The 25,953-nt window shown below is 41.9% G+C and overlaps 1 protein-coding gene across 12 annotated transcripts in view; it reads right to left on the bottom strand.

The window, feature by feature from the left end:
• Window positions 1–608: 608 nt before the first annotated feature.
• The window catches only part of CD44 (CD44 molecule (Indian blood group)), an 89,252-nt gene continuing 63,907 nt past the window's right edge, over window positions 609–25,953 (bottom strand). For 6 of the 12 annotated variants that reach the window (XM_040259001.1, XM_040259002.1, XM_040259005.1 and 3 more), the window contains 7 exons: window positions 22,544–22,645; window positions 20,734–20,823; window positions 19,681–19,875; window positions 17,001–17,066; window positions 12,207–12,278; window positions 10,021–10,099; window positions 609–1,616 (listed from right to left, as the gene is read on the bottom strand). In XM_040259001.1, coding sequence (XP_040114935.1) covers window positions 1,412–1,616; window positions 10,021–10,099; window positions 12,207–12,278; window positions 17,001–17,066; window positions 19,681–19,875; window positions 20,734–20,823; window positions 22,544–22,645 — 809 coding nt within the window. In that variant the 3' untranslated portion in view covers window positions 609–1,411. The remainder of the gene's footprint in view (window positions 1,617–10,020; window positions 10,100–12,206; window positions 12,279–17,000; window positions 17,067–19,680; window positions 19,876–20,733; window positions 20,824–22,543; window positions 22,646–25,953) is intronic. The other 6 variants (XM_040259006.1, XM_040259008.1, XM_040259011.1 and 3 more) reach the window with 4 other exon arrangements.

The following is a 25,953-nucleotide window of genomic DNA, read 5'->3' as shown; positions in this document are numbered from 1 at the left end:
GGCCATATAACTGCTTATCTGGTGATGAATCCAAGGTGGGTTTTGAAGGAGTCTCCAGCCACTTAAGTTAACCCTGAGTAGTCACTGCTTTGGATGGAGACCACTGGCTTGAAAAAACATATACAAACACGGCCATAAAAATCCTCCGACAGGATCTGCACCGCTCCCGGCTCCCCCTTTCCCTACTTGTGCCCGTCTGTTGGCCACTGTCTGTGCTCCTTCATTTCTACTGGCTTCTCCTTTTATTACAAAAGGTTAGAAGGCACTTCCGTATTGTTTTTGGACAACACCATGGAACATCACAAATGGTAGGTCATGCACGTGTAACATGACTTTCCACCGCCTTTCAGGGGAAAGAATAGGCAGCCATTAGTACATAAAAGCAGCTGAAGCTCCTCCTCTCACAATTTTGGTTGTAGGACAGGATCGAATGCCTTTGGAACCTCAGAAGTAAAACAATACTGTCTCCCCTGGTCCTCTATGAGATTTGGGTGAGTGAGCCTGAGTGGGGGCTTCGTGGCTCTGAGATGAAGACTCGCCTCTTCCTGATGAGTTGTTGGGACCCAGGCTTTGCTGATTAGGAAACTGAAAGATCACAGCACAAAGGGTTAAGGTGGAAGAAGTACAGGTGTTTATTATGAATCAGCAGAAACCCTTTTATGCCTCTGACCAGGTAGGTAACCAAAAAAAAAAAAAAAAAAAAAATCACTGATCAAAGGACCTCCAGGGTTTCATATTTCAAAAACACAGATAAATAGCTTACTATAGATAAATAGCTTCACCGTTTGGGTATTTCCCAGAAGCATCTGAAAATTTTCCAAGGAGTCTGTAGAAGGGGATGTGTAACCAGTACACCCCCACCCCCAACCCCACTAGAAAGAAATGCCCAGGGACTGGGCTGCTGGAAGGGCAATATGGACCCATTCAAATTTCTTCCCAGGGGCCAATCCCTCCTAGCCCTGGGGATGTCCTTAGCAGGTGGCTGTTCCCTGGTGGGTGGGGTGAAGGGGAAGGTTGAGGGTCAGGAAGATGGACGTGTGGCTTTTGTTAGAAGCTGCCCATCACACACCACAGGGAGGTGAGACACTTCTCGGTGGGGACTGCTGCTGCTGCTGCTAAGTCGCTTCAGTCGTGTCCGACTCTGTGCGACCCCATAGACCAGAACAGTCCAATTCTTGCTGATTATTAACTGGGCCCTCATTTCAGAAAGCAATGCTGTTTTTATCAACTGGATCTGACTTTAAAAAATGAAACACAAAAAACTCCCAAAAAAGGAATAGAAAATTTTATGCTAAAAAAAAAAGATTCCCAATGAAACAATCAGTAGCACACTGCATCTGTGAAGTGTCCCAGCTCCCTGTAATGGTTGTGTCGCCAATGGTGGTTTATTTCCAAGGTCACAAAGTAGGTGTTACACCCCAATCTTCATATCCACATTCTGCAGGTTCCGTGTCTCATCTGCCGTCATGAACTGGTCTGGGGTCTCTGACGACCCCTTGTTCACCAAATGCACCATCTCCTGAGACTTGCTAGCTTCTCCATTGAGTCCGCTGGGCTTTCTCTCCTCCATGGTTCCATTCCCATTGTTGATCACCAGTTTTTTCTTCTGCCCACACCTAAGAATTGAAAAAAAAAATTGTAAGAGAAATGGGTACGACGATTTTGTCATCGTCACAGTTAATGCCACCATCACTATGGTTTATGATAATCTGAGGATATTTCATCCTACTGACTTTTAACAATCAGCACTTTTCACAGCAAGTCCTTGACCCAGTAGCCAAAGCATCACTTGTAAACTTGTTAGAAATGCAAATTCTCAGGCCTACCTCAGACATCCCGAATCAGAAAACTCGAGGAGCGGGGACCAGGGTCTGGGACTTAGCAAACCCTCACGAGCTACCTGAAGTGAGTCTGAGAATCAGCGGTCACAGCTATGGGAAGCCAGTGCTCACTGTATCCCCCATCACAGCTAAAGAAATCTTGGGCTCGGAAAATTCATCACTTGCCTCAGGTTATTGAACAAGTACTAAGAGAACTGGGATTCAAACCCTGGTGTGTCTGACTCCCAAGTTCTAACTCTCCTTCCATCGTATCATGTAAGGGAAATGTTTGCCTCTGTTAAACTCTGGCTGTTTCTGCAGGCTTAGATAAACCATCAACGGGACGACTGTAAATCATTCTGATTTGTGTATTCAAGAAAGCCCCGTTACTTCCTCTCCCAGTCAACACTTTGTTGGCGTTGACAGGGTTATTATTGCAAATACCAAGAAGAATGAGGCACCGCTTTTCTAGAAGTATAGTGTTAGTGTTAGTTGGTCAGTCGTGTCGGACTCTTTACGACTCCATGGACTCTAGCCCAGCAGGATCCTCTGTCCATGGAATTCTCCAGGCAAGAATGCTGGAGTGGGTTGCCATTCCCTTCTCCAAGGGATCTTCCCAACCCAGGAATTGAACCCTGCATTGCAGGCAGATTCTTTACCATCTGAGCCACCAGGGAAGATATAAGGCCACACTGATTTTTCCCTTATGCTTGGTTAATTGCCATGTAACCTTAGATATGGGAAGTTTAACTACATAAGGCAAGTTGTTCACTATTTAAGATTTCTTAATAACATTACTCAAATGCAGAAGGTCTGCTATAGAAGAGCATGACCTTGATCTTGTTGCTGGGTCAGGGCATTGCCTTACCCCCGCCCCAGCCTGAAGCAATGCTTCCTCTTTCCTGTAACATGATCACTGCCACACATCAAGAAGTCAGATGCTGCTTAAACAAAAGCAAAGGTGCAAACACTCACAACTACAAGTAGAGTGGGAGTGAGGGGAAATGTGCATTTATTGGACACTTCCTGAATGTCAGGCGCTTTACATGTAATTTCATGTAATCTTTACAATAATCTCACAAAGCAGCTGTTATTCCCATTATACAGCAATGGAAACTGAGGCTCAGGGAGGTTTAGTAACTGGCTTGAGGTCACACAGCCAGTAAGAGGGACAGAGTCAATATTCAAATGTAGGCTTTTATGACCCAAAGTCTCAGCTCTGCCACCCTTGCTTTATTCATGCTGCTAACCATCTGGAGATCTGGAACAAGTATGAAGTCGGAATTGTTCACTTTGCCGCTGGATATTTGGAGTTGTAGAGACAAAGCTTCTATTATTCATGATCATGGGCTGTTCCCTCTGGAACTGCCAAGGCCATAAACTTTAACCACTTGTTTGGGGAAGTAAAAATTATACCTCCTGAATATGAGGTTGATCCTGTATCCTCTGGCATGACTCTTGATGAGGGTGGGAGGAAGGACCCTTGACCTCTGCTGGTCCGTAGGGCTGTGCGTATGGATCCACACAGACAAGAGCAGGGGCTTAGAAGGCCTGGTTTGAGGGCCTTACCACTGTGTGACCTTGGGCAACTCACTTAACTTATCTGAGCCTCAGCTTTCTTATCTGTAACACCAGGCTGTTAAGAGTATCAGTGTCACAAGACTGTGGAAATCCCTTGAAACAGAGGCTGGCACTGGATACATGAGTTTACCACCATTTTATCTGCTGCTTTTCTGAACAAGGTATAGTAAGGAAGTCGAGGCCTTGGATAAACACTTAGAACGGCATCAGAAACACAGTGAATGTTCTAGAAGCACTTGCTGTACTTGTTAGTGTAACCAGAGCCATGTAAAATGTTTGCTTTGTTTCTTCTGCTACCTCCACTCCCCTTGTTATATTTATGATGAAAATGTTGTAAAAGGCCAAAGGGAGGTGCTGCTTGTGTTTTATTCGGATTACCAAGGGTTATCTGATTTGTCTTTGCTTTTGCAGCTTTTTGTTTAAATTTAATTTTGTTGTAGTACAGTGGATTTACAACGCTGTGTTACTTTCTGCTGTACAGCAAAGTGATTCAGTTCTACACATTCATGCGTACTGAGTCACTTCAGTACTGTCTGACTCTTCAGCGCCATGGACTGTAGCCCACCACGTTCCTCGGTCCATGGGATTTTCCAGGCAAGAACACTGGAGTGGGTTGCCATGCCCTTCTCCAGGAGATCTTCCCAACCCACAGACTGAACCTGCATCTCTTACATCTACCTGCATTGGCAGGTGGATTCTTTACCCTTAGCCCCACCTGGAAAACCCTCAGTTATACACACACACCACCCTTATGGCAGAAAGTGAAGAAGAACTAAAGAGTCTCTTGATGAAAGTGAAAAAGGAGAGTGAAAAAGTTGGCTTAAAGCTTAACATTCAGAAAACAAAGATCATGACATCCGGTCCCATCACTTCATGACAAATAGATGGAGAAACAGTGACAGGATTTATTTTGGGGGGCTCCAAAATTGCTGCAGATGGTGACTGCAGCCATGAAATTAAAAGACGCTTACTCCTTGGAAGAAAAGTTATGACCAACCTTGTGAAGTCACTTGTCAGTCATGTTGGACTTTTTGCAACTCCATGGACTATAGCCTATCACGCTCCTCCGTCCATGGGATTTTCCAGGCAAGAGTACTGGAGTGGGGTGCCATTCCCTTCTCCAGAGGATCTTCCCAACCCAGGGAAGATGACCAACCTAGACAGCACATTAAAAAGCAGAGACATTACTTTGCCAACAAAGGTCCATCTAGTTAAGGCTATGGTTTTTTCCAGTGGTCATGTATGGTCTTCATGGACTATAAAGAAAGCTGAGCACCAAAGAATTGATGCTTTTGAACTGTGGTGTTGGAGAAGACTCTTGAGAGTCCAAGAGAGACTGCAAGAAGATCTAACCAGTCCATCCTAAAGGAGATCAGTCCTGAATATTCATTGGAAGGACTGATGCTGAAGCTGAAACTCCAATACTTTGGCCACCTGATGCGAAGAACTGACTCATTTGAAAAGACCCTGATGCTAGGAATGATTGAAGGCAGGAGGAGAAGGGGACGACAGAGGATGAGATGGTTGGATGGCATCACCGACTCAATGGACATGAGTTTGAGTGAACCCCGGGAGTTGGTGATGAACAGGGAGGCCTGGGGTGCTACAGTCCATGGGGCTGCAGAGTCAGACACGACTGAGTGACTGAACTGAACTGGACTGATACACACACATACGTATGTTCTTTTCCATTATGGTTTATCACAGGATATTAAATATAGTTGCCTATGCTATAGAGTAGGACCTTGTCATTTATCCATGTTATATATAATATGGGGTTGGCAAAAAAGTTTGTTTTTCCCATAACATCTTACAGAAAAACCCAAATGACCTTTGTGGCCAACCCAATAGTTTGTATCAGATGGTCTTTGGAGAAAAGGTATCTTATTAAAGTAATTTCCATTCATCCACCAAACGGGTACTTGAGAAGTTGTATGAAACAGTGCAGGAAAGTGATTTATAATCATAAGATAAATGTTTGTGCAAGGGGCTGAGGTGGGGATTAACGTTATTACCCTAAATGAAGCTGATTTTGAAAGTGGGTAACATTATACCTGCAGGGTGGAGGAATGTTGTGCTTGGGTTTGGTCCTGCCCCCATTTCCCTCTGGATTTATGTGCCTCTGTTTTCTGTCTGAGTTCTTTCAGGAGGGCAGGGTGATGCTCATAAATAACTCAGCCCAATATTTGGTGCTCTGGGCAATTTATAAGTACTTTTAAAAAGCAAGCTCTCATTTTTTTCTTTCTTATTAGTTACAGGAATTTAAAAAGAAACATTAGAGCTGAAGGGACTTCAGAGGTGATCCAGCATATCTCTTTTCTGAGTCCAAGAAGTCAAGCATATCACCCAAAGCTACCCCGCTAGTTATGGCAGGAACTACAGTCTAGTATTTACAACTTAAGACTTTTTTACTCTAAAGGTCAGAGATCTTTACTGAACCACATCTTGCCTGTATCTCCTTTCCTCTTCAATCTCAGGCATCAGCTGAGGGCGCAAGTGACCTGACAATGAGGAAGCTGGCAGACTGAAGCCTGGCCAGGAGTGGGTGGGCAGGCTGTGTGGGATTTAGAAGCCAGGACACATGTTCTTTAGGGCATGGGGGAGTTTATCTTAAAAGTTAAGCGGTAAGGTAACTTAACAACTGGTCTTGGGACTTCCCTGGTGGTCCAGTGGTTGGGACTCTGAGCTTCCAAAGCAGGGGTTGCAGGTACAATCCATGGTTGGGGAACTAAGATACCACGTGTTGTTGTTTAGTCGCTCAGTTGTGTCCAACTGTTTGTGACCCTGTGGACTGTAGTCCCCCAGGCTCCTCTGCTCATGGGATTTCCCAAGCAATAATACTGGAGTAGGTTGCCATTTCCAGCTCCGGGGGATCTTCCCAACACAGGAATCGAATCTGCATTTTCAGTTTGGCAGGTGGATTCTTTACCACCGAGCCAACTGGGAAGCAAGATCCCACATGCCGTGGCCAAAAAATAAAAAAAAATAAATAATTCTATATGTAAACATCTGTATTAAGTTCATACTGATGTCATCAGTTCTAATCCATTACTACAGGGATCATTCTGGCCTCCTCCCCTTCCTTAAAAACAACATCAATAGCAAAAAACAAACAGACAAACAAACAGAAAACAAGACTGATCTTATGTCTCATCTACCTGACAGTCCTGAAAGACATTTAGAGATCTGTTTTGCAGTGTGTTGGAGCTTTGCCATTCCATCCAGTAGACACCAGCCATAGGATATAAACTAGTTCAAATGAAATAAAACCAAAAATTCACTTAAGTTGAACTAGCCACATCACGAGCCTCAGCAGCCATAAGTAGTTAATGGTTGTATATGAGCACAAACGTGGAACACTTTCGTCATCACAGAAAGTTCCACCAGACAGCTCTGTTGTAGACGGCAGAAGGAGTTTGGGTGAGCTTAGATTAGAGTGAACTAGGCTGCAGCTTACAAGAAGGAAGACATTTCTAAGTCATGGAGATTTATGGAGGGGACACACCAGGCTTAGGGTGCATGGCTGCCCTCTGGGGTGCAGAGACAGGATGATTATTCCCATGACAGTGAAAGCAGGCAAAGGCCTTTTCTGCACAATCGATGCAGAAACATTCCTTAATCATTTCTCTTCTGTGAAGCTTTCTCTCTCCTCTTCACACAAACCCAATAAATTCTTTAAGGAGAAAGGCATCTAACTTCTCTTCAGTCTCATCCAATCCAACTGATTCCTACCAATCCAACTGATTCCTAAAAGAGCTGTCGGCTCTTACAGAGAGTGAATACAGTTCTGATTTCCACTGGAAAGGTGCAATTCAAGGACTCTGGTTATAAAAAGAACAGCAGGAAAGGTAATAATGTGGGCTAAGACAGGGACCGGGAAAGCAAGAGAAATTACAGGGCCCCTAAATCGGCATCTTTAAGACGATGGAACTCACAGATCACTCCTTCACGGAAGCCCGTGTTTAACTCTCCAACCTCAACTTCAGTAGTTAATGATTTTCCACTTCTATCTTTTAATCGTAATCATATAACACGGCCTGGCCCAGAGTATGTTGGCAATAAACAATAGCCGACTCAAAGTGAACAGGCCAATACTGCCACAAAACCTCAAGATTTTTGCAGAGAAGGCATGGTACCCTTTTTGTTTTCATCTCTTCCTCCTCTGTAGTGCTGACGTCACAGCTGCCCCTTAAAAGACATTTGCTGAATAAGTGAATGCCTGGTATAGGCCTCTTATCTTCAAACAAACTTTCTTTGATGAAAATAGGATTCTGTATCCCTCTAGAATGCCACGCTCCAAAGTAGAAAGGCCTCTGCCTTTTGAGAGGATTAGAAATGGGCTGATGGCTTTAGAATCACAGTGTATATCCCAGGGCCTCTGCAGCCGTTAATCAGTCTTTAGCTCTGTGGCAAATCTGTTTTCGATTATCAAATCAGGACACGGTAATTCAGAGCATCCAAGCAGCTATTCTCCCGGTGAGACGCTTGCTCTACTGGATCCTGCGTGTCCCTGTTTGCCGGTTGCCAGAGTGACCGCTGGTATTGGGAGGAGGGGGTGGGGAAGCAAGGGGGCCTGCTTATACTGCTGACATGATGAGAAGTGACACACGAGCTAACCAGTCACACTAGCTGCTTGGGGGACAGCTGAGACACTTCTCTGAGTTCTCCCCAACGTTGAGAGCATCTGAGGCCAACGTTTCTATGGTGACATGTACAGAGCTTATAGGCTGTATATGTGAGCAGAAGTGGTACATTTTAGGGCCTGGAATAAAAGGACTGATTTCCAACAATAGGAAACTCATATTTAATCGAACAAAAGTCATCTATGAAAAAAGCACAGAGGCTGAAGGAAAGTATAAAGGCTCTTTGTAAGGGCTCCCTAAGTCATATTATTTAAACTCAACTGAAAAATATCTCTTTCCATTTAGTCATGGGAGATTTTTAGGAGGTCTTTCAGATTTCTTTTCCTAGTTTTTGCTCCTTTTGCAATTGGCTAAATTTCTTTTTGTTTTACAAATAGCAACACAGTATGAATGTAAAATGACATTATTCGATTTCTTCCAAAAAGGAAAGATACTGCATGAGCCATAAATGGCAATGGAATTAGCTGTTCCTTGGCTTTCCAAAAGCCAACAAGAAAGATTCTAGAATTTTCTCCAGGTCTTTTCCCAAATGTAGGGGCATTTTCTGTTTGATGATCTAATGACACAATAAATGTGGCCCCACTTAGAAATAAGATTTTTTTGCTTTATAAGAAGAAACCTCAAGGGACATTTACAAAAAGTTTGATGTTCCTCTGCACTTTTTTTGGGAGAAAAATTGTGCATCTTTGAGTATCTTGAAATTTAGAGCTATATTTCTGGAGTATTCCTGTGAAAGTTCATTTTCTCTGATGCTAGAATTACTGTTCTCCTTTGCTTCATTTTAAACACAGCATTATTTCTAGAGTCTGGTCACAGCTCAATCAGGTATATGCAGGTATATCATTCCAAAACAATAGGCCTTGGTTGAGGGAGGGAGAGAAGAGATGTCTGATGATATGAAAACAACCCACATGCCAGTTCTAGAGAGGTGACTGTCTTTTTTCAGACTTTCCATGGAAAGTCTCAGGGAACTCTTCCTAGGCCATAATCTGAATCCTTTTGATGACAGCTTTCAGAAAGCAGAAAATAGGGTCATTACAAAAAAAAAAATAAATCACAAACCCAATGCCTGCTTTAGGTAAGGGTTCTAGAGGTTTCTAGGGGCCTCAGACAGGCTAAAGGGCCAATCCTTGAATCTCTATACAGCATTTTTGTGCACTGTGAAGACACTTGATAAATATTTATTCAATGAATCAAAGTGAAAGTGTTAGTCTCTTGAGTCCTGTCTGACTATTTGTGACCAGATGGATTGTAACCCACCAGACTCCTCTATCCATGGGATTTTCCCAGCAAGAATATTGGAGTGAGTTGCCATGGATCTTCCTGACCCAGGGATTGAACCCAGGTCTCCTGCATTGCAGGCAGACTCTTCACCATCTCAGCCACCAGGGAAGCCCAATGAATCAATGAATGATTATACTATTTCATGTCTTACTGGTGAGATATTGCACAACTTTCATCACAAACCCCAAAATTAAGACCCACAAAAGACCCATTTAAAAGCAGATGTCCAAAGAATCACAGTCTCCCTTCTCTAAAGAATATACCAGAGCAGAGCTTCTTAAACTGTACTGTCCACATGAGTCCCTGGGGTCTTATCAAAACACAGACTCTGATACGGGGGCTGGGGTAGGGCTTGAGATGCAGCATTTCTGACAAGCTTCCAGGGTGCAGATGCTGCTGGTTGCAGGGGCTACACTCTGAGTAGCAAGGACATATTGCCTATGGCTTTTTTTTTTTTTCTGATTGAAGTATAGTTGACTCACAATATTCTATTAGTCTCACATATACAACATAGTAATTCAACATTTCTATAGATTGCACTCCATATAAAGTTAACACAAAACATTGGCTATATTCCCTGTGTTGTGCAATGTATCCCTATCCCTGTGGTTGTATTTTATACTTAGTAGTTTTACAGCCTAAGTTTAAATGATGCCCTTTCAAAGTTAAGGCCCTGAGGAGCATCGCCTTACCTTCTCCTACTGTTGACAGCAATGCAAACCGCGAGAATCAAAGCCAAGGCCAGGAGAGATGCCAAGATGATCAGCCATTCTGGTGGGAAGCAAAGACATGCATGAGCTTGGGGGATGCACTTTATAAATTGACCTGGTCCATACCAGAGCTACAGTCAGCTCTACACATGGGTCCAACCAAAGATCTAGCCAATAGTCAGCTAATAGTGGAAGAACAATTTTGCTATAGGTCTTTGTCTAACAGGCCTGTTTATCATACCTTATGATCAGTCCAGATTTCCAAGTTCCCCCAGGAGAAACACATTTCCAAAAAGCATAGAATGAACTGTAAAACCTGTAGATGCCTTTGGTGCAATATCATTAAATAAATTAAAAGAATGTTCCTTAAAAGTATCATTCCTTTTCTATATGAGAGCATTCACATTATATTTTATTAAGGAACAAAAATGGAGGTCATATACTAGTGGGTGGCAGAAATGACATCCCTGTGGAGAGGTCAGGAGGGTCCTTTGGCAAAATTTGTCAAAATCCTTCAAAACGTACAACCTTTGATCCATCAGTTATACTTCTAGGAATTTAGGACCTCAGACTTGGCTATAAAGATGTTTCTTACTGAGCTATTATTTATAAAAGTTGGAAACCATCTACTATTCAACAATAAGGGATTGGTTAAATGAATTAGGGTCCATCCACTGTATTGTGTACTAAGATACAGAGGAAGACTATTTAATGACATTGAAAAGCTGTGACCAGCCAGTTGGGAATGAGTTTACTAAACAGTGTGTCAAATGACATGTTTGTATAGAAATCAGATAGAAAAATAACAGAAAAGACACACATGCAAATGATTACCATGGTACTCTGGATGGTGAGGTAGATAACAAGGGAATTATATTTTTACCCTTTTGTTCAGCAGTATTCCCGAAAATGCCTCCAATAATTAGTGTATCACTTGTAAACCAATAAAATGTTACATACATGTTTTTAAAACCAAGCTATAGTAGGATTAAAATATAACTTGACAATCTGAATAAATTTAATAGCAAAGTAGATTGTATATCCATGCAATGAACTGAAGCTGAAGGAACAAGAAAGATGGGAAGTCATTCACTGGCTATTCTTGGAGAAACTTCATTTTCCTCTGATTTCTTGCTCAGTACTGCCTCAGCCTGACCCCTCCCTGGTTTGATGAGTTTGGGGAGGGAGGTTGAGTCAGGAGATGTGGAGGCTGACAGAAAGGTATCCTTTCTGTTCTTTCCACATGGGTCTAGCCCTAAGATGCTCCACACTCACTCTCACTAGAGCTGGGGAAAATCCTGCTGCCTGATTGTAGCAACTGCATCCCACCACCCTCTTAGTCCATTCCTCCAACTCCACATGCTCTGCTCAGGTAAGTCAAGGCAAGGGGACATAGGCCACACCACGCTCTTCCCTCTTCCTAAGAGAGGGTCAGCTTGAGATCTCTGTAGAGCAGAGAATTAAAAGAATAATTTACAACCCTAGGAAAAACCTTCCTTAATTGTAATCCCACTTTACAAATGTCCAGTTTGGAGCCTAAGTCAAAGAAAGCATTTGCCTCAAATGCCTTAAATCTTGATGCTCAAGGGAACCACGTGGCCTAGCCCTCTCACCATATTCTTAAACTTTCTTCCCTCTGAATCAGTGAAGATTGTCCCTCGTGCAAAGCAGTTTGGGGACCAGAAGAATATTTTCACTCCACCCAACGCACATGACTCTTGTATTTCCCCATCATCTGCAATGTGAGGAGAAAGTTACACATCCACCCGCAAACCCGGAAATATAGAGGGAACTGGCCTCAAGTTCCTGTCCCATGGGACAGGAAGATCACTCACTTGGGGAGGGAGCTTTCCTGTCCCCTGGGACAGGAAGATCACTCACTTGGGGAGGGAACTTTAGTAACTAACAAGGCACTTCTTTGGGACAGACTAGGGACAGGTCCGAACATGAGCTCAGCCAATCTATGGGACCAAGGCAGAAGGAAAGATTTCATTCTTTCTCAAGAGGCTGTGGTACTGTCATTCACCCTTTAGCTCACAAAGAGGAGCCATCAGGTTCAAGGGTAGACATGTAGGAGAATGTGCTTTCCAACTGGTCTCTTCTTCCCTTCTGTGACATTCAGAGAGACCTGCTTTTAGCATTTCTTTCCTTCACAGCTCAAAACTCACCTGGAATTTGAGGTTTCCGCATAGGACCTGAGGTTGTGTTTGCCCCATGTTTTTCAGTCCCACTTGAGTATCCTAAAGAGAAAAAACAACAACTCTCAACAAATGGAATGTGTAACCAGGAGTTTCTTACTGAGCAACACATAAGGCCAAACTCTACACGCTACATCATTGCAAAACTATAGATCCAACCCACAGACATCCATTTTGTGTTGTATGAAAGAAACATCCCTCCAGAAAAGCTCTCTTTGATTAAGGGTAAGGTTTAGAAATGTCATTTTTCAGCAAGAGTATGAGAATTTTCAGCACTAGTACTCTGAAGTATTTAAGAGGCTATAAATCAATCAAGATAGCCCTGGATTCAAGTCCTACCTCTGTCTCTCACCAGTAATATCTGCTGGGACAAGTCATCCCTCACCAGGTCTGTTTTCTCACTTATAAGATAGGGGTAATAATAGAATCTGCTTCGTCATCATTTTATAGAGGTTTAAAGAAGTGAACAAGAATGATAATTGTGTGCAGTTACTGTAATAGGGAAGAACCTTTGTTTATATTACCAGCTAATCATTAAAGAAATGCTATCTATAAGTTTAAATTATACATAGTGGCCCATCTCTGGGAACCCTGCCTTCCAGGGAATGAGCATTAAGCTGAAATATCTTGCTCTAGTTCATAGGAAGCATCCTGACAAGCCCCACCTGTGAATGACTGCAGGAAGGAAGAAATTAACAAGCCTGATGGAAACCAGGAAAAGTTTGATTTCACTTCTGTCCCTGTTAGTATAAAAGAAGCCTGAATTCTAACTCAAGCAAGATGGTTCTTTAGGACACCAGTCCACCATCTTTGTCTGCTGGCTTTCCGAATAAAGTCACTAATCCTTGCTCCACCAACTCATCTCTTGATTTATTGGCCTGTTGTACAGCAAGCAGTACAATCTTCAACTTGGCAACATTACAATTCTCTATTTTTAATTTAAGACCTTGCTACCCTAGACCAGCAACATCACCATGGGAGCTTGCTGGTAATACACAGCCTCAGGTTTCATCCCAAACCTCAGAATCTTCATTTTAACAAGATCCCCAGGGGATTCCAATGCTTAAGGTAGTTCAAAGCAAACCTAAAATTATGTCCAACATCTTCAATAGTCATAAACATTAAAAAAAAAAGGGATTCAGGGTAGGGTAGGGTGGGCAGTGTCCCTTTTTCTTTGTGAAAAATCACCCTAAGGAAAGCGCCTGCTAATGTCTATATTCACAAAACATGCACTTCTTAGAAGATAACATTCTCTGCTGCTACAAAATCAAATAAGGAGACAAAGAATCCAAACTGGAAGGAAGCAGGAAGAATCACAAGATAAAGAATTCACAAGTCAGAACAGGAGGTTCATTACAATGAGGGAGGAATCATGTTTTGAATGAAACTTCTAAGGCATTTTGTGAAGAGACTCACCCAAATGAAAGCTTTGGTGTGTGTGTGCATGCGTGTATGTGTGTGTATTGTGCTTCCTCCACTGTTTCAAAACAAAATGTGAAAAATTCCCACTAAAATTAACTCTTTCCCCCTACCCAATGGGAACCCACTGCAGAATCCTGAAGGGTTCCCAGGGAAGTAAAAAAAAAAGGAAGTCTGTTTGGCTAATCAATGAATGAAGATGTTGTCAGTCATTTGCCTAACCGTGTTCGACTCTTTGTGACCCCATGAAGATGGGCAGAACTTAAATAGCCTTTTCTCAGAGTCAAACTTCTGACTGTACATGGTGAACTCTGAAATTCTGATGGTTGTGGTTATTTTGAGTAGAATGGCTCCTGTTTATGCAATTCAATGCACTCAGTTCAGTTCAGTTCAGTTGCTCAGTCGTGTCCGACTCTTTGTGACCCCGTGAATCACAGCACGCGAGGCCTCCCTGTCCATCACCAACTCCCAGAGTTCACTCAGACTCACGTCCATCGAGTCAGTGATGCCATCCAGCCATCTCATCCTCGGTCATCCCCTTCTCCTCCTGTTCTCAATCCCTCCCAGCATCAGAGTCTTTTCCAATGAGTCAATTCTTTGCATGAGGTGGCCAAAGTACTGGAGTTTCAGCTTTAGCATCATTCCTTCCAAAGAAATCCCAGGGCTGATCTCCTTCAGAATGGACTGGTTGGATCTCCTTGCAGTCCAAGGGACTCTCAAGAGTATTCTCCAACAGCACAGTTCAAAAGCATCAATTCTTCGGCACTCAGCCTTCTTCACAGTTTATGCAATTCAATGTACTAGTTAAACTCAAAATGGAGCAAAACAAATTCTACTGGACATCTGGCTGTTTCAGCAGGCCATTTTGACAGTGTCTTCTGTCAATCAGAAGGAATCCAAGGGGTTTCCTCTAGCTGCCTCCCAGAGGCCTTGGTCATTATTGGCAGGTGCTTGCCTGAACAGGTCATGGGATACTAGCTGTCTAAACTAGAGATCTTTGCCTTGATAACCACCTAAGGGGTACAGCCCCTCTCACTGGTCTGTGTCTGACTCACAGCAGCCTTTGATATTTGAACGGGAGGCCATCAATGGGTCATTATCTCTTTATTTTGATTTTCATAAAAAGCGCTCCCAGAAAGGAAAGATCTGGGTGTGTGTACAACCAGATGAAACCTTCCATTTGAACAACACACACCTGCTCAGGAGGCAAACATAAGAGACTAACCCCTGCCCACCTGATTCTTACTTCAAGAAAGAGCCGGAGAAGACGAATGAGACCCAGCAGGCCTGGTCTTGCACCCTAGAGCTCTGTGAATCCAGCCCGGGTAGGGCTGGTTGGGGAAGTAAGTTCTGCAAAGAGGGATGCTTGACGATGCAGTTGGGAGGTGAGATCCAATCTGAGACATGTGCACAGGTGGCTCACACTGTGAGGAAAAAGTCTAAACAGTGCTTCTCAAACTTTAAAGTACATACAAACTGCCTAGTGGGAGCAGGGCGGGGTAGGTCTGGATAAAATACAGTTCTTGATTCAGTGGTCTGGGGAGTCCGCGTTTCCAGACAGCTCTTAGGTGATGTCCCTGCCACTGGTCCAGGGACCATGCTTGGAGTGGCTAAAATCACTTGATTTTAAAAAGCACCCCCCCCCAAAAAAAAACCCCAAAACTAAAGAGCACCTCCTTATAGTAATAGCTCCATGTAATTTTCAAAACTCTTTCATATTTTTAATACAGCATGCTTTTCACAAGAGCTCTAGAGGTAACAGAGGCCTGTGTCCTGATCTCCTTTTTTACTAATAAATCAAAACTGGAAAAGGTTAAATGCCCCACCCAAGGCCCTGCAGAGAGCCTGGGACTTCTGTCTTTATTTTAGAAGCATTTCTACTGGGCCCCTACATCCCTGTGCTCTTACAGGATAGGTTATTACTGAAGCCACCATGTAAATATCCATTTCAATATTTGCTTTAAGTGTGTGAACCCTCAAGCTTGGAGGCAACCCTACTCTCAGCTGGGAAGGAGGGGAAGAACAATAGTTCATATGGCGTTACTTGGCTGGCATGAGGTCACTTGGGCTGGCAATAATCAGGGAGACCACAGTGAGACAGCATCGGCAGAACCTTTCAGGAGCAACATTAGTGATCACAACTCAGACTGCCTCGTGGCAGACTTTTGCTGCCTGGAGTGATATTTCTAGAGGCGTGATCATTACAGTAATTATGGCAGTAATGATTGTCATTACAGGGTATTTCTCCAGATCATGCTTCTGAGAGGCAACACAAGATCCCTGGGCTTAAAACCTGGCTTCACCATTCAACTCTACCAAGTCAACTCAGCCATGCTGCTTAGCCTCTCTAAGCCTTAGTTTTCTCATTTGTAAAACTAGGATAATACAATTACTGACATAATTAAATGAGAACATAAAAGATGAAATATAGGGAATCACCGATACCTGACTGTTGATCTACAGAAATAGCAGTTTCAGATGGTCCAACCTAACACATGTAAAGTGTTCAGAACAATGCCACCAGCACACAGTAAATTCTCAGTAAAGGCTAGTTATTATGCCATGTGCGGTGGGCAAGGGAATTATGCTAAAGACTTTACAAGTACACATCATTTAATCTTTAAAACAATGTGTGCATGTGTATGCACGCTCGGTCACTTCTGACTCTTTGTGACCCCATGGACTGTATCCATGGGGTTTTCTTGGCAAAAATACTGGAATGGATTGCCATTTTCTCCTCCAGGGGACCTTCTTGATCCAGGGATCAAACCCGAGTCTCCTGTGTCTCCTGCATTGCAGGTAGATTCTTTACCCACTGAGCCACTGGGAATGCCCCTTTAAAACAATGCCCTGTGACAATTATTATCATCCCAATTTTTTTGGTTAGGAAGTCAAATCTCAGATCCTTTTAACAAGGTCCCTCGTTGGCATGTGAAGGAGCTGGAATCAAACCCAGGCCACTCTTTCTCCAAAATCTATGTTCTTAATCGCCCTGGTAAAATGCAGTGTTAAACTGAGCACCTGCTTGAATTCTTCCTGATTTTTTCAGATGGAAGAATTTTCTCGAAAGCAGTCATCCTCAAAGTGGAGTCCGTGTCTGAGCAGAATCAGCATCACCAGAGAAATTACTAGAAATACAAATGCTCAGGCTTCACTCTACTCCTCTTGAAGCAGAAACATTTAAGGATGGGGCCCAGCAGTGTAGTTTAATAAGTTCTCCCTGTGATTGTGATGCATGCAAAGAACGTATAAAAACCACTTTCGGGGAGACACTGACTCATACATCATTAATAATTAGCAGGTTCCATGATGGTAGCAGTAAATGACAAAGCAGCTCAAACTCACCAGCTGATTCAGATGCGTGAGTTGTATAGGACCTTCCACTGGGATCGTGGGACGAGCCGTAGTCTCCTGTAAGGAGCAACAGAGGGAGTTCAATACCATATGCTCAGTTACGTTACCATCTGGGCTTCCTGACCTGTGCATTTTCATACAGCCCATTGCAAAGTCTCTTAAAGGTAACCAAAAATAATGACAAAGAAGTTCCGAATGGGTCCATGATATGAATTATTGTTCACTGCTTCCTTCACTGATGAGTGGGTTAGAGCTTCAATCAAAATTTTAAAAACTGGGACAGCACAGACCAGTAAGGATGACCTTAGGAAGTGTGGCTTCAGTAGAAACCCCCAAATTGTAACTCTACCAAAAATACTATGATGTCTTGGCAAGTCTGAGGTTGGGATTTGATATGTCTTTGACATAACAATTATATGCTTTGAATTATGATAGATGTGATCATTGGGAATGCATGTATTCTGTGGCTTAGGGCATGGGACATTTAAAGAGATTTCTTTGAGGCAGGAAATTGAGAAATGTTTTGTTTGTTCAATAAAGTAGCTTGGGGTTGAATCAGTAAGGATTCAAAAAGAAAAGTCAATTCAATTTAGAGAAAATAAGTGAAAAGAAATGAGGAGATAACTAACATGTGGCTAAGGTGTACCTAGTTATTAGAATATATTTCAAATCATATTTTCCAAAAACTTAAATCTGTATTTTCAACACCAAGAGTTCATATAATCCCATCTTCTCAAACATCCATCACCAGAAGGCTTTACATTGAAACAAGTTAATGAATTGCTAAAATTTGGATCCACAAGTCAAATCTCGGGTTCGGAATATGGAAACTCTGGTTCCTCCTCCTCCTGCCCACACATTTCCTAAAATTATAATGGAATCTTGAAGCAAAATGAAACAGGTTCATAAAATGGCTATGGTCACCCATTATGAAAGATTCCTCTAAGGAATCCACAGTAATCTGATCTTCACAATGTCCTTATTCAGAGAAAGTGGTGATAGGCGAACTGTAATCTCTTACACAATTGTATGGAGGAGATAGATTGCTTTGTTCCTTGGCTGATGGTTAGAAAAACTGAAAACAGGATTTGCTGAAATGCTGACACCAAAGCACTCAATACCACCACCATCACCACCACCACCACCATCACCACCAAGACCACAGCCACTACAATTAAGGATATTTTCATTCTTAACATTAAGCAAAAAGGTGGAGAAAAAAATATATGGGAAGAAATTAGCCTTATCTGAGTATTCTGGAAGAAAATCAAGGATGATAGATCATTTAATCCATGGCGAACTATGGAAAATCTGTCTGTACCACTGCAGAAAGCAGAAGGAATCAGGGTATGTAAATATCGATTTTGTAGAAAGCATTTTATTTACTAACAAATAGGCTATGTAATCCTTTGAGGCTACTGTAACTGTTAAAATGGCCATTTAAATTCACTCGGCTGCATTAAGGGCCCTATTTTGCCAAGAGAAACCAGGCAGTGCTCTAAAATTCATTTCTCCAGAAGAATACTGACACAGCTACTTGGAATTTTTAACAACTGAGGGCAGAACCATGCCGAATAAAGAACCAGCAGGTGTAAAGGGCTTTGTTGTGCCGATACAGTTGAGGTCAGGATTTTTTAAAACTGTTTCCCTTGAAGCCCTGAGATGGGCAGCCCAGGCATGTGGGCTCTAGGATACGGGCCAGGCACATGGCATTCTGCCCCACAACAGCCACAGCATCACACTGTCATCTGCTTTATATATCGAGTTCTCATGAGACTTATTGTTCATCTGAGGGGGCATGGTAATGGATCTTTAATATTCCTTAATGGTTGAATAGTAAGAACACTTAAATATCTGGCACCAGGAAGAGAGAGTTCAATTTTAGTTTCTTAGCCAGGGTAAGTATTTTGCAGTTCCCTTTTCTTCAATATTAGTTTCTTAATGCAAACAGAGAAACAAAAGTAGAAGTGGGAAGGATGGCTAGGTCCATGTGTAACTTATTGAATAAGTCATCTTCGATCAACTCTTTTGCTCTCACAAGAGAAAGGGTCAGTTCAGTTCAGTCGCTCAGTCATGTCCAACTCTTTGCGACCCCATGACCACAGCATGCCAGGCCTCTCTGTCTGAGAAAGGGTAACTAGTCATGATGTAGATTAAATCATAAAGTTTTAAGTGTGCACCATAATTAGAAGAAGTATCCATAAGCCCTTCACCAAAAATAAAATCCACCAATCTATCACCAATAAAAAATAATTTCAGAGCAAAGACATTAGTATAGGGAAATTATTCACAAGTTGGGTAAAACCTTACATAAGCAGCATATATTAGCTGAATCAAATGAAACTGATACTTGACTACTTTTACTTACAAAAATGTCGATTTCATATGGTTCAATTAAATATATCAGAAGGTCAGGAATAAAACAAAGAAAGAAATTCTACCATAACAACCAAGTCACAAAAAATAAATGGAAATTACACAGGTAAATAAAAGCATTATTCATCTAAAGTAAATCTACTGCATTAGAATGATGACCTGTGATGAAAGCCATTCCCATGACACAAATCAATCTAATTACAGTCTCCACAGAGAAGACGTTCTTTACTATATGAAAGTATGTGTTGTTTCTTCCTATAGAGAAAGCAAACCAGATATCAAATGGCCAAATTACCTGGTAAAGTAAGATCAGCCTTAGAGGTGGAATCTCCAACAATAGTAACTTCAGTAACTCCAGGGGACCCAGTCTTAGTAGGGGTCACTGGGGTGAGGGTTGTGTATTCATTTGTATCTGGAGAATGAGTGTAACCTTCCACTGAAGTAGTTGCATCTTCAGGAAGATTTCCACCTCTTCTGCCATCGTTCCTATCTGTGTGGAGGTGGAATCAACGGTAAACCCACATTTGTAAGACCACCACCCAAAACATGCTTGTCTTCAGCATGTGCAATTGCTGCAAAAACTTTTCACTTGTTATTTGTGGACATGGAGCAAAAGATGGTGCAGTTTGTTCACCCTATTGAACAGAATCAATATTTTGCAGTCAATACCATCTGGACATCATTCAATGGAAGAGAGCGGCGATCCTAATATCTAGAAGAGACGTTCATTGCAACATCTGCCTGGGTTATTCAAATACGGTTTATACCTCTAGAATTGTTACCTTGAAACTCGGGTACTACATAATCTTGAGTTCTTACTCAATTGAACCCATCGCTGATGAAGAGGAAAAAATGTGTTACTGAATTGAAAGGTAAAATTAGGCTGTGCAGTTGGGATAGCAAATGCAAAGTTTCAAAAATGTGAGGCTTTGATTGTTCTTTCCTTTCCTTGAACTGCTTCCTGGTCACCTGCACCATGGATTTGTGGTCCAGAGGAGAAATGGCAAAATAATATTATTAATGCAAGGAAAATAGTGCTATAATTCAGATTTTTCCGCCCAATCACACACCAGCAATCTGTTACTCTTAAACAAAATCACTAACTCTAGGGTTTAAGAAACCCAAACTTGAAGATTAAGAAAATATAGTTTGCATTTAATATACAATGGCTTCTAAGAGATCTACAAAGCAGAAAAGACAGAGAACCATCACCAGCCACACCTTCTGATCAGGAGTAACAGCATGACAACAGCCAACTGATGTACCTCCACCAAAGACCCTGCAAAAGCACCCGTGGTTTATTGATTCTTTTCAATAGCTGAAGCCATGTGGGCTTTACAGTCCTTACTGATAGATGTTGGAGTAGCAGTCGTTGAGTGGCCTTTGTCTTCTTCTAAGCCGCCATGCGATGGAGAGAAGCTGTGAGGATCACTCTGCTCTGTTTCAATGAGGGATGAGTCCAGTATTAATTTGGGGCCATGAGAAAAATCCTCTGTTATCTGCTGACAGGGAGGATCTGATACAGTCAGATGGGTAGGTACATAGGAATACCAAGGTGTTTGCATGCCATTCTCCTCTGACTGAAAGAAATGCACAACAGAATTCTGCTTTGCCCCTTAGCTGGCTTTGTTTTTCTGTATAATAAACAAGGTGAAGTGCCAAGAGGAAATCTAAGCCAAAACTTTGTCCACCCTGGATCATCCTGGCCCAATTATAGCATTACTTCCTATCACTCAGGAAAAACCAGAAACAAAGAAAAAAGAATGCTTGAATCCCGGAGCTCCTATCAGCCATCAAGAGCAACTTCACTGTGTGTCAAGAAATGTGACTATAGGGAAAGTAAACATCAGCAGAGCAGGTAGTATACCTGTAACCACAAAAGAGGAAGAAGTTCATCTAGAATAACCCGCTCAAGTAACTCAGCTCAAATTTACACAAGGAAACACTTAAGTCACTATTGTACCCCATGATTAGCTTTTTGATCTCATTTGTGGATGAGGATTCTCATCAATGCACTGAAAGGCCAGGAAACGCTTGTCTGGGCAAATACAGGGCCCTCACTGATACATATCAATTTCTGGTTGAACCATTGCCCATATCTGAAATGGTTTTCATTGTTTTGAGTTAATTTGTTTTGTGTTCTTCTAAGAAAAGGACTGACCTCTGAGTTACAGGGGTAAGCACACCCTAAAGCGTACCACTAAGCCGTGTCCACTACCCAGTAAATAGTATAACCAGGAGAAAGGCAGTCAACAGATCCCAAGCCCCACAACAGAGCAAAAGTCAACAGGGACATAAAGTAGGGCTGCAAGACCCTCCACTGGCAGGGACCATTTCTAGGCTTATTTGCATCTCCTTTGATGCCTGGTTACTGGGTTATTTACATTCTTGACAATGAACACACGCTTGTTGATTTTTCCTTTTGCCTGAAAGGACTCACATGCAAAGACTCTGCCCAGTATGTCTAGCAAGCAGTGAAATGAGGCCCTCGTAATTCTGGATTTCTTTAATATTCTGTCAAGAAATTATGAATGACTTTATGTTGATCTCTGGGATAGCCCTGCACCTATGGTGGAGGTTAAGGGCACTAGAAGTTTAGCATTGTTTCTGCCAGATGTTTAGTGATAGGAAGAGATATGAGCAAATGTTCTTTTATTCCCAGGGCCCTGCCACTAATGTCAATTGTCAAAAAATTGTCTTGATCCTCCTCTACAGGCTAATGTGATTCCCTTACTCTCTTGATTATCTAGCCCCAAAACATCTTTTTACAGCCACTGAAAAATACTACCCCTCTTCTGCCTTGGTTGAAAGATGGGACTCACAAGGAAATAGTCAGTTAAACCAGACAGATGCCACTACCCTAGCTGTGGCCTTGAATTTCACTAACCTAACTACTCAAAGCAGGAAAATCAAGTGGAATCGAGTCCCACATCCTTTTCCTTTCTAATAAAAGTTAAAGAGGAAACCACCACAAATGAAGGTATAATCAGATTTAAAGAACCACCCAGAAAATAAAGACAAGGAGGACAGATTTGATATTGAGCTGAACCACTCAGCACTGAATGAGCTATACCACCACCAAGCCCTGCATCAGGGCCAAGGAGAGCAAGAGCTGAAGCAAGAATACAGGTCAAGAGGCTGAGTATCTTTATCCTTACGAGTTGTCACTGAGAGAGGTCCTGTCCTGTCCAAGTCTCCCATCGAACTCGTGTTTGGATCTGCAGAAGGCTGAAGCGTTGTACTAGGGCTGGTGTCTGTATCTGAAGGAATTAAATCAGTGTTATTGCTTGATTTTCTAACTGCTATCTGAAGGTCATTTCTGGTCTAGAGATAAATAATTCTTATATTCAAACCTGCACGAGAGGAAAGAAAGCACATACTAATTCATGTCTCCAGAACTGAAATAAACGATCATTTCTCCAAAAGGGCCTCTCAAGAAGTAACTGGCTTTCATTTAAAGGCTGAGTTGTATGAAAGCTACAATCTTTGTTGTTTTTTGCTGAGTCTGGAAAGATGCTAAATGAGTACATGATGGGCCTCCTAAGCCTTGCAGAGAGACAGAAATATAACCCACGTGTGACTTGTCCTGTTCTATACAAATGATCTATGCATGAGTGCATGCTCAGTTGCTTCAGTCTTGTGAGACCCCATGGACTGCAGCCCACCAGGCTCCTCAGTCCATGGAATTCTCCAGGCAAGAATACCGGAGTGGGTTGCCATGCCCTCCTCCAGGGGATCTTCCCGACTCGGGGATTGAACCCGCCTCTCTTGAGTCTACTGAATTGGCAGATGCATTGTGTACTGCTGAGACATGGGGTAAGCCAGTGATCTGACATGTGGATAAAAGACAAACTGCACTGGTTCAGGCACCATTTTGTCACATCCTCTTGACTTGGCAAAAAAAAAAAAAAATGTTGTTACAGTCCTCTTCCCTCATTTTCTCCTCTTTTGCTCCATGAACTGAAAGTACAAATAAAATCATCATCCCATACTATCTAGATGGAAGCCACGGGGATTTCTAGGGCAAAGAATAAGAAGCGTTACATATCAATGAATCCTCCATACGCATACATAGATGTCTTTGGAATGTAACGTGTATAATGTTGAACTACATAGAAATTTCACTGAAATATTTATAGAAGCTGTTTCTAATAACTATCACAAATCAATTCTGCTGAAATAACAAGTCCCGAGTGAAACAGGCCACACAAGCCATAAACACCATCACTATAGCCGATTCTTGGATTCAAAGTCCACCCACTCTGCTGCCTCTGGGGAGATTTAATCTGTTCCAAATGACTCCAGAGGGGAACACTGGAATGTTAGGGACCCACATCTACAGTGTAGCCTTTCCACTGCACATCAGGGTCTTCATAGAACAAAATGCAGCTGACTCTATTATTTTAAAATCGCTAAAAAAGAGCAAAGTCTGGCTAATCCAAATCAAAACCGCAAATGGATATTCTCCCCAGAAAATGTCCAGCCTGCTGATGGTTCTAGACACTCTTGTTCTTCTTTCCTTTTATAAGTAGAATCCTTTAAAAGGTGTGATACCATTCTATGGTTGAAGCCAATTATAACATTCGTGACATCATCAATTTGATGAAAACCCTTTCTGTTCATCAATATGAAGACAACATTGATTCTGAAGCTCTTTCACTGGCTTGGTTTCCCACAATGGGTATCATCAGAGCCTCCAGCTACCAAGTGTGTGAAATACGTGTTTGGGTCTACACGCGGCTCTTCAGCCGCACAACATAATGGCCCCAACCTCACCATTCACACTCATCTTTCTTTGTGACATGTGGGTCCACTCACTCTGCCAAATTCATTTCTTGGCTTTCTTTCTTTTAAACCTCTCCTTATATGTGTTTCTTTCCTTAAAAAATAAATAAATAAATAAATAAATTCCCCTACTTCCTGTCTCTGACTGACTAGATTTTTTTTTCCATTTTTCAAAAACCAGATCCAATCTACCTTTCTCTGAGGTTGTCCAAGGGATCCTCAGAATTTCTTTTGTGTTTATTGCTAGCAATGTTCATTTGACACCTATTACTTACTCTCTCATACTATTAGATCTATTTTGAAGCTGTTTTCCTAGCTAACTTTTAAGTTCCTTAAGAGCATGCATGTGACTGCTAAGTCGCTTCAGTCATGTCTGATTCTTTGCAAACCTGTGGACTGTAGCCTACCAGACTCTTCTGTCCATGGGATTCTCCAGGCTTATACAAAGTGGGTTGCCATTTCCTCCTCCAGAGGATCTTTCTGACCCAGGGATCAAACTCACGTCTCTTATATCTCTCACATTGGCAGGTGATTTCTTTACCACTAGTGCCACCTGGGAAGCTCTACCTTAAGAACACGGACCGTGAATTAACTGCACATTGTGTGTCTCCATAATGCACTGAACATAAAATACAATTACATTTGCAGATATTTAATATAGTTATACTTTAAGGGATATATGCTCACTAATATTTGGGTACAACATAGTTATGATGTTCTGGAGAAATGAGACCGCAGAAACTATTGGATTCATTTTGGAGATAACTTTGCTTAACTCAATACTGAGAGACATTATATTGCATTCTGAGAACTCACTTCAATAAGTCTTGTCCAGTGCATACCCTTGGGAATTTGGATCCAGAAAATATATTTGAAACTATGACTGAAAATTCATATCACCAATTTGTTCTCTTGGTTGATCTCCCTTTGTGGAATGTTACATGTCTGTGATCAAGACATCTTGTTAAATTTTAAAAAATTAATAAAATTGCACAATTTTATTCATGGATTTAGTAAAGAACATGGATTCTTCTCCTTGGTAAACACTGGGAAAAGAGAGGCACCTCTTGCTACCAATTCTTACAGATTCTCTCAGGAAAGTTGTCATCTGGTTCTGTTAAAGGAAACATTTATTTTAAATTTAAAATTTTGTCAAATACAATAATAATCTTCCACTGTTGCAGAGCTCCAGCTAGTCTTTTTCTCACTCTCTCTTGTTTAATTCTGTTTTTGAATTGCATATAGGTAAATTGCTGTTCACTCACTAAGTCAAGTCTGACTCACCACGACCCCCATGGACTGTAGCCCACCAGGTTCCTCTGCCCAAGCGATTTTCCAGGCAAGAATACTGGAGTGGGTTGCCATTTCCTTCTCCAATAGGTAAATAAGAATGCTAATTAAGAAAACAATGATTCCATCCTATATAAAAGCTGTCCATGCTTTAAATTCACAAACATTTATGGAGGGCCAAGGGTGGTACAAATCCTAAGTCACCGAGTAGTGTATTTTATTCCTAAGTTTCCAAGAGTAATTCACACAATTTTCCAGAGCCTTTTAGTTACTTGTTTGGAATCTTCGACCTCTAACATTTCTCTACCAAAGACAAGTTTTATTGTGGGTCTATAATGGAAACAGTCACTGGATCTATCACTTCATTCTTTTTAAAACCCTGCACTTGGAAGTATATGGAAAAGAAATCTTGAGACTGCTCCTCTTCAGAGAAAATGACTTCCATTCCCATCATTTTAGGACTAATCCTTCTTTACTCTCCTGCCAAATTCTC

Source organism: Oryx dammah, unplaced genomic scaffold (genome assembly GCF_014754425.2).
Source record: "Oryx dammah isolate SB20612 unplaced genomic scaffold, SCBI_Odam_1.1 HiC_scaffold_17, whole genome shotgun sequence".
Lineage (NCBI taxonomy): Eukaryota > Metazoa > Chordata > Mammalia > Artiodactyla > Bovidae > Oryx > Oryx dammah.
Note: the sequence above shows the minus strand (reverse complement) of the source record. Positions and strands in the feature narration are given on the sequence as shown.